Source organism: Polyodon spathula, chromosome 25 (genome assembly GCF_017654505.1).
Source record: "Polyodon spathula isolate WHYD16114869_AA chromosome 25, ASM1765450v1, whole genome shotgun sequence".
Classification (NCBI taxonomy): domain Eukaryota; kingdom Metazoa; phylum Chordata; class Actinopteri; order Acipenseriformes; family Polyodontidae; genus Polyodon; species Polyodon spathula.
The window spans coordinates 22,855,586-22,868,901 of NC_054558.1; the positions used below are offsets into that span (position 1 = coordinate 22,855,586).

Sequence of the window (13,316 nt, forward strand, 5' to 3'; positions counted from 1 at the left end):
GTTAAAAATCACAGAAGCAGTGCATGTAAAAAGATGGAGGCGCTCACAACCTGCTACCCAATCAGAATTCACACAGTCCCATTGGTGTGGATCAAGCACCTGAGCACAGGCCTCCACCATATAAACCGGTTTGAATAAAACAGCGTTTACCACCCCCGAGCACGACCTTGGTTTTTCCTCCAAGCACACTAGCACGTCATATACTTCTGACTTTAACAAACCCCTTGGCAACAGCCACTGCAAAACACGCTCTTGCACATCTCTAGCGCACCAGCAGAGCTCGGCTGCAGCGCTTTGAATGAATCTCTACTGAAAACACATCTACTGCCACGCATCCCCCTATGTAATAACAATGGATTTGTAGAACAATAACTTGGGAATTAAAAAAATGATTTGGTTACTACAAACTGGGAGGTAACTTGATGTCTGTAACTCTTCACAGCTTTCCAACAGCACGCACACTGCAGTGCCTTCAGCCCTTTCCTGATCAGAACACACGGTATGGGCTGTGGGCTCACGACGAGCATTGTTGCTGCTCATCCTTTTTGCACAGAAACAGCTCTGGAGTTGAAAAGCTGGGAATCAACAACAAAGAACCTCTTCTTTTACCCCCCCCCCCCCCCCCCCCCCCCCCCCAATTCCTGCCCATTCCCTTTACTTTGCTGTTCCTCAGTGTTGAAGAATAGAAATGGAGACAGCACAGCCCTGTGACGGTGGCATAATGAAATCAGCGCACTGAACAGAGGAGGAAAGTTGCTTTCAAACTTGCACAAAACCTTTTTTTTTTCTTTGATTAAAACTAGCCTTTAGTGGGAAATAGTTCAGCTACATAAATAAAACTGGATGCTGACCCAACAGATCAATCACTGAAAACAATATTCTGTATTTTAGGGAATTACACATGCTAGCCTGTAGTGTTATACACAGAATACACCGTAAATCAGTCTACCAAACTTCGATTTTACTTTTGAAAAAGCCTTGACTTACAGATCTGTCATGGAAAGAAAGCCACAGTATACTGCCTAACAAGCAATAGGCCACACCTTACCATGTTTTTGGTCCTTCTGCAAGGGAGACTTAAACAGGGGTGTAGTACACGGCGGCCTGGCTTTGTGTGTCTGTGGGTTCAACATGCCCAGTTCTTTGTGGGTTCAATATGCACACTGTATGCCCAGTTCTTTGTGGGTTCAATATGCACACTGTATGCCCAGTTCTTTGTGGGTTCAATATGCACACTGTATGCCCAGTTCTTTGTGGGTTCAATATGCACACTGTATGCCCAGTTCTTTGTGGGTTCAATATGCACACTGTATGCCCAGTTCTTTGTGGGTTCAATATGCACACTGTATGCCCAGTTCTTTGTGGGTTCAATAAGCACACTGTATGCACAGTAGTCCACACATCATTATTAGACTATCCTCTTTACGGGTGGCATGCTAACGGCTGGTTTCAATTATTACTATTTAAATCTGATCCTCCAAAATATGGACCCCTGTCAGAACTAACATGCCCGAAGGTTGCTACAGGCCAAAAGCACCATTTTCTACACCGTTGCTGTGATAACTCCGACTCACACAGGACAGCACATGACATGGCTCTCCTTAAAGAGCCCCCCTGGACAAGCTAATAACAAGCATATATTGAGAAGATGCCAAGGGTCTTTTGCTGTGATGCTATGTCACGTGTGATAAGATACTGTGTCATGACAGTTTTTAGATCCTAATTTAAATCATCTTAAAATTTCACGTAACCCATCGCTGCTTTCTGCTGAGGAGGGGTGGGTTTGTGCAAAATGAACAAAATACCTCAAGGGAGCCGAATACCCGTCAATGAAATGAAACACTGTCGAATCTCAGTGAATCAGTCTATCTTCCACAGCACAAAACCTTGAAAAATGTGTAGATTTTGTCACGTAGACGCTGAAAGGAGATACTCGTCTTGGCAGACTGCCTGCACTAGTGCCGTCAAATATCTAGAGATACAGCTCTAGTCTATAAATGTCTCCGTCTAGGATTTCTAGCTGCTAGTTTTAAACAGCAGCAAGCCGTAGGGTTTCCACAAGCTTTGGACGCCAAGCAGCCACACAGGAGCACATGTATTAATAAATGGCTGTATCACAATCGAACAATATGCTGTTAATTTGTGTTTGTGTGTATATATGTGTGTGTTTCGGGGGGTGGTATCTCTTCTTCTCTGAAATGCCCAGTTGTTTTTTTTTTTATCCCCACAGACTTACAGTCGCCACGGTCGAGAGGACGTTGTGATGGGAACGCTGGAACCGGAGCTCCAGTTATTCCCACACCCCGGGAGTGAAGTGGGAATTTAACAGTGAGGAGAGGGAATCTGAATTAAGACACATCCCTCCCCCTGTGTCTGAATGGACAGCGAGACAGACAGAGGAGTGAAGATTGACAGCTGCAGTGAAGGAGTCCAGGCTGGCAGGACTCATCTGCTCGCTGGGTGTTAGATTCTTGGCTGATGAGATGAATTGACTATTTACTGCAGCTCTCAATCCGAAAGGGTTGCGTTGAGCAAAACAGATCTGAAAATCTCTTCTCACCATACATAATTCAGAAACTCAATTCTCTCCGAGAAAATGCCTTTTCAGAACAAGATTAAAAAAAAAAAAAAAAAAAAAAAAAAACTAGTTAGGACGTACCCTACCATTGTAAAATACATATGCTGCATATATCATTATGAAAAGACTTGTGATTAAAAGAATTTAAGCATTAAGTGCAGACAGAAATACAAATGAGCTTTTTTAAGTGGACAGATCAATCTTTTAGTTCTATTTCACAGCTATGGTTTAAAGTACACCTGACACACTGGCATGTTGTATTGGTATGTTAAGTATTGCGCTGGTATGTTTAAGAAACTGTCCAACTGGGCTTCTCATCTGGGTAACACAATTGTCAAGTTTGCAAATAAAATAAATGAAACTAATGAACCAAGACAACCTCGCCACAGCCTGGAGTCTGCGTTGAACCATCCAGACCTTCACCTCGCGCCTTGCAGCGACTCAGCGACTCGCATCACTCCAGTCAACTCTTATTACTCAAACAGCAGCATGATCTGAAAAGTCAACTACACTGGGTGCCTAAAGCTACAACCTTTCCACATTTTACAAAGACTGAGACAAAGAAGCTGTAATCTCCAGCACCTCTCAAAAAGGGTGCCTCTCTGAGAGGTGCTGGAGATTACAGCTTCTTTGAACGCCTCTAAACCTCGTGCTGTGCAGCATCCTGAACACCTCTAAACCTCGTGCTGTGCAGTGTCCTGAACACCTCTAAACCTCGTGCTGTGCAGCGTCCTGAACACCTCTAAACCTCGTGCTGTGCAGCGTCCTGAACACCTCTAAACCTCGTGCTGTGCAGCGTCCTGAACACCTCTAAACCTCGTGCTGTGCAGCGTCCTGAACGCCTCTAAACCTCGTGCTGTGCAGCGTCCTGAACACCTCTAAACCTCACGCTGTGCAGCGTCCTGAACACCTCTAAACCTCGTGCTGTGCAGCGTCCTGAACACCTCTAAACCTTGTGCTGTGCAGCCATCCTCATTATTGGTCAGGTCTGATAAGCCACCTGTCAAGATGCTTATTTTGAAAAGGACACCTCAGCTAAATCGAGGAGACACAAAACCCTTGTGCAAACAACATGCGATTCATGGTGACGAGGACGGTAACCACGGTTACGTTAATTAACTGCATGCAGTAGATGGCTTTAGGGCTCACTGAAAACCTAATGTAAAATACTCCCTAAAGTGCATTTATCAAGACATGAATGATTATTCTTGGATGGAACAGAGAAACAAAAAAACAAAAAAATTCTACCCAGAATGTAAGAGAAATGCAAGTATTGGAATTCAGTTTCATATGACTAACCCTGCACACAAGAAACCTCCTGAACACTGCTGTGCAGCGTCCTGAACACCTCTAAACCTCGTGCTGTGCAGCGTCCTGAACACCTCTAAACCTCACGCTGTGCAGCGTCCTGAACACCTCTAAACCTCGTGCTGTGCAGCGTCCTGAACACCTCTAAACCTCACGCTGTGCAGCGTCCTGAACACCTCTAAACCTCACGCTGTGCAGCGTCCTGAACACCTCTAAACACTCACGCTGTGCAGCGTCCTGAACACCTCTAAACCTCACGCTGTGCAGCGTCCTGAACACCTCTAAACCTCTGCTGTGCAGCTCCTGAACACCTCTAAACCTCGTGCTGTGCAGCATCCTGAACACCTCTAAACCTCGTGCTGTGCAGCGTCCTGAACACCTCTAAACCTCGTGCTGTGCAGCGTCCTGAACACCTCTAAACCTCGTGCTGTGCAGGCTGTCCTGAACACCTCTGAAACCTCGTGCTGTGCAGCGTCCTGAACACCTCTAAACCTCGTGCTGTGCAGCATCCTGAACGAGTCTAAACCTCGTGCTGTGCAGCGTCCTGAACACCTCTAAACCTCAATGCTGTGCGTATCGCACACCTCTAAACCTCGTGCTGTGCAGTGTCCTGAACACCTCTAACCCTCGTGCTGTGCAGCGTCCTGAACGCCTCTAAACCTCGTGCTGTGCAGCGTCCTGAACACCTCTAAACCTCGTGCTGTGCAGCGTCCTGAACACCTCTAAACCTCGTGCTGTGCAGCAAGTTGAACACCTCTAAACCTCGTGCTGTGCAGGGTCCTGAACACCTCTAAACCTCGTGCTGTGCAGTGTCCTGAACACCTCTAAACCTCAGGCTGTGCAGCGTCCTGAACACCTCTAAACCTCGTGCTGTGCAGTGTCCTGAACACCTCTAAACCTCGTGCTGTGCAGCGTCCTGAACACCTCTAAACCTCGTGCTGTGCAGTGTCCTGAACACCTCTAAACCTCGTGCTGTGCAGCGTCCTGAACACCTCTAAACCTCGTGCTGTGCAGCGTCCTGAACACCTCTAAACCTCGTGCTGTGCAGCGTCCTGAACGCCTCTAAACCTCACGCTGTGCAGCGTCCTGAACACCTCTAAACCTCACGCTGTGCAGCGTCCTGAAGCGTCCTGACACCTCTAAACCTCATGCTGTGCAGCGTCCTGAACGCCTCTAAACCTCGTGCTGTGCAGCGTCCTGAATGCCTCTAAACCTCACGCTGTGCAGCGTCCTGAACACCTCTAAACCTCACGCTGTGCAGCGTCCTGAACACCTCTAAACCTCGTGCTGTGCAGCATCCTGAACACCTCTAAACCTTGTGCTGTGCAGCCATCCTCATTATTGGTCAGGTCTGATAAGCCACCTGTCAAGATGCTTATTTTGAAAAGGACACCTCAGCTAAATCGAGGAGACACAAAACCCTTGTGCAAACAACATGCGATTCATGGTGACGAGGACGGTAACCACGGTTACGTTAATTAACTGCATGCAGTAGATGGCTTTAGGGCTCACTGAAAACCTAATGTAAAATACTCCCTAAAGTGCATTTATCAAGACATGAATGATTATTCTTGGATGGAACAGAGAAACAAAAAAACAAAAAAATTCTACCCAGAATGTAAGAGAAATGCAAGTATTGGAATTCAGTTTCATATGACTAACCCTGCACACAAGAAAACACTGCAAATTCAAGGAAATTAATTATTTAGAAAATATCAATATGTAACAGTTCTCTATGAAATATGATTAATTACAACAGGTGATTTGAAATGATCAGTAAATCCCATCTAATCTCACCAACAGGGGACAGAATCCATACCAGCAGTGCATCACACTGCCCGCTACATAACACTGCATCACACAACACTGCCCGCTACAGAACAGTGATAAATCACAAGGCAGCTTTGTGAAGGACTAACTGCTTGTGACTCGATGGCCATTAATGGGGCGCAGTCCTTGGATTTACCTGAAGTCGATTCCCCAGCCCCGCCCCCAGGTAATTGAGACTGACAGTCTGTGTGCTTCCAACTCGCTGCTGCTGTCAGGCTTTACAGAAATCAATTCTGATAACACACTCTTAGTTCTAAACTTAATGAGCCGTTTACACAGCATTACAGTGCGAGTCAGCATTGCAGAGACGTGCTGCTGGTTTTAACTTCAATAATTGCGTATCGAATAAGTATGATAAAACAAGCACTGATTTATCAGACCGCCTGTGCGTCTCAAAATGAAAAGCTCTGTGTTGAACGCACGCCGTTTCTAAAGCACATGACGTACTTAAACTTGGGCAGCACTGTTTTCAGCAAGTTGCTTTTTAAAAAGGAAGACGCAGGGCTTCCCAGCGAAAGAGTGCTGTACACAGGCGACGATGAATCAGAGGGCAGGAAGACGCAGGGCTTCCCAGCGAAAGAGTGCTGTACACAGGCGACGATGAATCAGAGGGCAGGAAGAAGCAGGGCTTCCCAGCGAAAGAGTGCTGTACACAGGCAACGATGAATCAGAGGGCAGGAAGACGCAGGGCTTCCCAGCGAAAGAGTGCTGTACACAGGCAACGATGAATCAGAGGGCAGGAAGAAGCAGGACTTCCCAGTGAAAGAGTGCTGTACACAGGCGACGATGAATCAGAGGGCAGGAAGAAGCAGGACTTCCCAGTGAAAGAGTGCTGTACACAGGCGACGATGAATCAGAGGGCAGGAAGAAGCAGGACTTCCCAGTGAAAGAGTGCTGTACACAGGCGACGATGAATCAGAGGGCAGGAAGAAGCAGGGCTTCCCAGTGAAAGAGTGCTGTACACAGGCGACGATGAATCAGAGGGCAGGAAGAAGCAGGGCTTCCCAGTGAAAGAGTGCTGTACACAGGCGACGATGAATCAGAGGGCAGGAAGAAGCAGGGCTTCCCAGTGAAAGAGTGCTGTACACAGGTGACGATGAATCAGAGGGCAGGAAGAAGCAGGGCTTCCCAGTGAAAGAGTGCTGTACACAGGCGACGATGAATCAGAGGGCAGGAAGACGCAGGGCTTCCCAGTGAAAGAGTGCTGTACACAGGCGACGATGAATCAGAGGGCAGGAAGACGCAGGGCTTCCCAGTGAAAGAGTGCTGTACACAGGCATCGATGAATTAGGAGGGCAGGAAGACGCAGGGCTTCCCAGTGAAAGAGTGCTGTACACAGGCCTTACCTTTGGTTGGTTCGGTGCGCTTGGGCAGATCCAGAGTGTCGTAGTTTTTGTCATTCTCTCCATTCTTCCTTCCTGAATAAAAGGCAGAGTGGAAAGAACATGTTAACGCTTTGCCAGGTTCCAAAAATTCATGTGGAGCAGCGCTGTGAAAGTCAGGACTGTTTTAAGGTAAATGTTAGACGGTACATTGAGACACTCTTATAAAAGCTCACCAGGGGACTTGTTTAGCTTTACCAGGCTTTCCCTGTGCTTATACTATACTTTCACCATAGATTACCCTGGTTTGAGAATATGCTTTACCATACCTCTCTATTTTTTACCATGCTTGCCTATGTATGCTTTAGCATGTTTTCACTGTGCTTCATTACACTTTGCTATGCTTTTACTATGGTAAACTTCTATAAGGGCATTTACTATAAAACATGATACTGTGGGTATTTATTATTATTACTTCTATTTTAATAGTATAATCTGCATCAAACACAGCTAGGGATTATTGGGGGGGGGTTGTCTCTAATAGAAACCTCATGCTGAGTCTTGTCATCTGCATCAAACACAACCAGAGAGTATTGGGGGGGGTTTGTCTCTAATAGCCCCAGATAGAATGGCTTCACAAGCACTGGAAGTGAGTGGAACTGTACTGCAATGCATTGCTTCCTAAACAAGCACTTATTTAACACAACAGCATTTGCGGCTCTGGTTTTAAAAGCACAATGCAAATGTAGCTTGTTTGGGATTTTCAGCTTGTTACACACACACACACACACACACACACACACACACACACACACACACACACGGCATTTAATAATTCTGCATAGTGTACACACCCGAGGACGTCACGCATGTTGCTTGCTGTGTGATTTATCTACTTCGAAGACCATGGGCAGTTTGAACTTGAAACCCTGATGGCGGACGCCCTGTGAATGATGCAGTCTCTACAGGCTGGGTGTAGAGGTCACTGCTCTTACTGACCTTCCAAAGCAATCTTGCGATCCACAACAAGCACTGGACGGAACCTGCTCTGACTCTCTTCGTCAATGGGAATTGACAGGTTTAGGGAGGAACAAGTAAAGACTCCTCTGATACAGAAATAAACTGCACTGGGGGAGGGGGCAGAAAAGCAAACACTGAAAGTCAAGCGACAAGTCACGACCAAAGCTGAAGCGACTCACCTTGATCAAACCACTCCTCTGCAGACAGCCAAGCAGCACCAATGCAAACAAAAGCAAAGAGGAGGAGGAAGAAGAAGAAGGAGGAGAGAAGGAATATTGAAAGACGTATAGATTAGAAATGAACAGGACTCCCAAGTTATAAAAACACCACCCAAAAGCAAAGTCATGCTGTGGAAATCGTCCCGGGCCTGCGACCAGAGAAGCCGATCCTCTCCCTCCACACCACCCTCTCCCATAGTGCAAAGACAGCCCAGTTAAAGCAACCAGAAGGGTTACACCAACACATGGATCGTGCAACCCTCCAGACCAGGTTCCAACCATGTTTTTAATTGTTTAACCAATGAACCTCCATTCCGGTCCCAGAGTGCAGTATTTCATTACCGGTTACAGAATGGCACTGCTTACATCCTGGCAACCCAGATCCATGTTCTACTTCTAAAAGGGCAGAGACTTTGCTATTGACTAGCAATGGCTCTGGGATCTATCCAGCGCCACACTCCTACAAGGAGAATGCCTGGGAACTGAACTGCTGGGCTTGTTCACTCAGTATAACCAATCGGAGGGTTCATAGCCTTTAAAGAGTAGCACACCACTACCACCCTCATGCCTGCATTCCCCTATCATTAGCACTGGGGTCAGGTTATCTTGATAAGCAAACACGCAGTACAATCAGTAGATCTGGGTGTACTGTTCTGTCAGAGAAACCTACCCTTCGCTTTCTTCCCCCCGAAACACCCTGCGTCATCCTTCTTCTTCTTCTGTAGCGCTCCCGTGCCCCCGCTCTGATTGGCTGCAGGCTCCAAGAAGTTCTCTGCCCCTGGCACTTCCTTGTGGACGTGATAGGACAGGTTCCGCATGATGCACACGCAGTTCTCCACAGACTGCATGGAGACAGAGAGGCAGGTTACTGTCATAAAGCAACACACTGCACTGCAACAGGGCACTGATCACACTGCACTGCAACAAACAGGGCACTGATCACACTGCACTAATTGCTGTATATTTACATAGTAGTTACTAATGTGTACTTAGTTGCAATGTCATTATGCATAGTTACAATGTACTTACTGTACACATCTTTTTGCATGATACAACCCTAACCCTTTTCTGATACAATTGTATACTTACATATATCATGCAACCAGATTTAAACATTAAGTACATTGTAACTACGTATAAGAACAAGTACACATGTAATTACAAGTAACTGCTAGGTAAATACACAGCAATTATACATTTAAAATGTTGCCTAAAATGTATGGTCACCAGGATAACTGAAGTTTGTGTCTTTCAGAAAAAAAAAACAGAGCAACTAAAATAAATGGAGCTCAGGGTGGCCTTATGCTGTGCAACATCAGAACCCATGAGAACGAGCAGCACGTCAAAGAGAGACACATCCAGGACATCCCCAGAACCCATGAGAACTAGGAGCAGCACGTCAAAGAGAGACACATCCAGGATATCCCCAGAACCCATGAGAACTAGGAGCAGCACGTCAAAGAGAGACACATCCAGGATATCCCCAGAACCCATGAGAACTAGGAGCAGCACGTCAAAGAGAGACACATCCAGGACATCCCCAGAACCCATGAGAACTAGGAGCAGCACGTCAAAGAGAGACACATCCAGGACACCCCCAGAACCCATGAGAACTAGGAGCAGCACGTCAAAGAGAGACACATCCAGGACATCCCCAGAACCCATGAGAACTAGGAGCAGCACGTCAAAGAGAGACACATCCAGGACACCCCCAGAACCCATGAGAACTAGGAGCAGCACGTCAAAGAGAGACACATCCAGGACATCCCCAGAACCCATGAGAACTAGGAGCAGCACGTCAAAGAGAGACACATCCAGGACATCCCCAGAACCCATGAGAACTAGGAGCAGCACGTCAAAGAGAGACACATCCAGGACATCCCCAGAACCCATGAGAACTAGGAGCAGCACTTCAAAGAGAGACACATCCAGGACACCCCCAGCTCCAGTACCTTATTGTCCATGTCCTTCTTCCCAACAGCTGACTGGAGAGCATGGAGAAGCGCATCCACCAAGCCACCGCACTCCCTCAGCCGCCGCCGAGCCTCCGCACCGTCCGAACTCACATTCCTGCACCGGAGCAAAGAGAACGAGGCATCAGACTGCTGGAGTTTAAACACTTCACAGGGCTGCAGAAACAGTGTGTAGCCATCTACCGTACCCATCTACCATGCTGTACCCATCTACCCTACAGTACCCATCTACCATACTGGACCCATCTACCCTACAGTACCCATCTACCATGCTGTACCCATCTACCATACTGGACCCATCTGCCATGCTGTACCCATCTACCCTACAGTACCCATCTACCATGCTGTACCCATCTGCTATATCTATCTACTGTATCTTCAGCTGAGCAACAAAACTCTTTCAGGTACAGTGGCTTGAAGCTTGGTTCTAGGAGACCTAGCTTGAGGCAGCTTTGCTGTAAACGAGCGGTTTCATTTCTTTAGCACCTGAGATGATTTTTTAACGACTGGCTCGATCCATCATTACAGCAGTGAAAGTGTTTAAACTATACCGGCAGGGCGATGTGTGCAAGCAAGCCCAAATGAACGTCTTTGAAAAGCAAGAGTATTCACACTGCAGAGGCTGTACTGGAGATCCTGTTACACACAGATCTGGAAGAGACACTTCCGTTGTTAATTATCAAGTGCAGAGGTTAATCCGAGGAGAATGGATAAGCTTTTGAACAATAAAATCCCATTACACTTTGTTCCATGTTAAGTGGCTGAAAGGACGTCAATGAATCAAAGCCACAGCCTCTCCTGCAGTTCCGCTACAGTGCAATATTCATCTCAGGTATGGGACTAGTCATTACACCACTGTGTGGAAATGAAAACAAATCAACTCAAGAGGAATTGCGCACTGAGCCATGCGGACTGCTGTGTCCCGTAGAAAACCTCCAAGTATCATTAGTGCTGAACCAAGATCAGGAGCTAATGCAGCTTTAATGGAATTTTTAAGACGGCCTGAACAAAACAGAACATGCTGCAGTTTTTTTTTATTGTACCCTGTAGAGCCATCACCAGCCCCTTGCTAATACACCATGTGTTGATTTCAATATAGATTTGAATATCGTACTTCTATAAAGCTGAATTCATACTCTATTGCCTTCCGCGCCATACCGGACTTTGCGGAGGTGAAAAGGCAGATTCTCACTATACAGTACTGTATAAATAATGCACCTCTGCATCTAACCAAAACAGGCCATTAAGTTGCAGTCTCCCCACTTAAACAGAACCAATACACACATGCCGTGAACAGACCATGTGTGCAGGTTCATTAACAATACAGGCGCTGTTATTCACTTAGACTTGCTACATGCATATCAATACTAAAAGCATTGGTCCTGATCCTGAAACAGAATCTAGGGGTACTGCATCACCACGAGCAACTTTTTAAAATATCAAAGTTATAGTACATTGTAATTAGACAGAGCTAAAGCAACGACGGCTTAAAAAAGCTTCAGAAACGGTACATTGAGGAGCACTGCGTCATCAAGTGAGAAAAAAACACAACCAGTCCCACTTTAAAACATTTCTGATTCCAGATAAACCAGTCCAACAGTCTTTAAAAAAAAAAAAAGCACAAACGTATTCCAACACATTTGCAAAGCTGCACAGACACACAAGAGCCGTCTCCCAGGATGCATGTATCAGATGACAACTACTAGTTAATGGTTTCAGACAGAGTGCAACTGTCAGCAGGGGAACGCTGCATCTCATGCCTCATTGGATGCAAGTTTTATAAATGGCTTTCCTAGGATTCAAGCATCACGTGTTATACTAAGAAGCGCTGACTGCTGGATCTCCACTGTCTGTACGTGGGCACATTTAAAAGTGCTACATAACACAGGACTCTAGACCGTGGTTTGGCAATGGGTACAGCAATAAACCAGCAGCATTTATAATGTGGTTTGATAACTGGTACAGCAATAAACCAGCAGCACGCCCATCTCCAGCCCTTTAAACCTGGCTGCAAGTCGCATGACACAGTGTATCATTGACTAAGTTCATTGGTATCACATTGTTACTATGCATAATAAATTTGTTTATCATTTCAGATTAGGTGCCTGCTGGTCTGGCAGCACAGAGGATACATCATAAAAAATAAAATCAGGATAAAGCGCTTTATTAAAAAGCAAATAAACTCCCTCATCTAGTTACGGAAACACTCCCGCGATTTCCCTCAGGTAGAAACCCTTGAAAACCCTTGACTCTACCCTCACCCTACAAAAAGAACCAAACAAACACTGCACTAGACTGACACTCGCATCTTACTGATCGTGAACGGCCTTTGTGCTGAGAATCTATTGTAACTGTCAATAACGCAGAACAAAATAAGCTCCAAAAAAGATCAATATCTTCAGGAGGAATCCACTGAGGACTCTCTCTGTTCTCTGTCCTCTCTGATCCGACGACAGCCCTTTTCAAGATGACCTTAAAGAAGGGTGTCTGTTAGTCCTCAAAGGTCTTCACATGAGCAGAACAGCAATGCTGAAGTCAAAGAGAACTGTCTGGAACTGCAGTACGAAGCGAAGTGTACTGTAGGGTTAACCCTTTGTATCCGGGACGTGTCTGTGGAGGGTCTTGTATCTACAGACAAGGGGAGAGCAATCAAACAATACGAGACAGGTGAGGCTGGATCTCTTTGCTATGAAATAGGTTCTTGCACTGATCCCACGTGCAGGTGGTTTATTTAGGGCATGAGGGGTTATCAGCCAGGCTGAATTCAGTGGTTTAGCTGTGCCTGTCTCCGTGTTGTGGGTCGGTACCCATTTCCCATTTCCAAGGCAGTGAGAAGCCCCCAGACTCCACATTGCCTTGCACTGTATGTGCAGCTGTTCCAAAGTCAGTTATTACATAATTGCTTTGGTTAAATAGTATCTAGGGGGGAGACTACCTCAAAAGCACTTGGTTTGCTGAACATGATATTTGACATTCCCTTGGTATGAAATCCACAAAGAAACCCAAAACGCAATGCAATCACCAATAATAAAGAACCTTTTACATATTAAAAACAATGCCGTACACA

The 13,316-nt window shown here is 46.1% G+C and overlaps 1 protein-coding gene across 10 annotated transcripts in view; it reads right to left on the reverse strand.

The window, feature by feature from the left end:
- Positions 1-13,316, reverse strand: part of LOC121299762 (armadillo repeat protein deleted in velo-cardio-facial syndrome homolog) — a 114,857-nt gene that overhangs the window by 15,951 nt on the left and 85,590 nt on the right. For 8 of the 10 annotated variants that reach the window (XM_041227786.1, XM_041227787.1, XM_041227784.1 and 5 more), the window contains 4 exons: positions 10,229-10,346; positions 8,947-9,118; positions 8,238-8,255; positions 7,063-7,134 (listed from right to left, as the gene is read on the reverse strand). In XM_041227786.1, the coding sequence (XP_041083720.1) occupies positions 7,063-7,134; positions 8,238-8,255; positions 8,947-9,118; positions 10,229-10,346 (380 nt within the window). The remainder of the gene's footprint in view (positions 1-7,062; positions 7,135-8,237; positions 8,256-8,946; positions 9,119-10,228; positions 10,347-13,316) is intronic. The other 2 variants (XM_041227785.1, XM_041227793.1) reach the window with 1 other exon arrangement.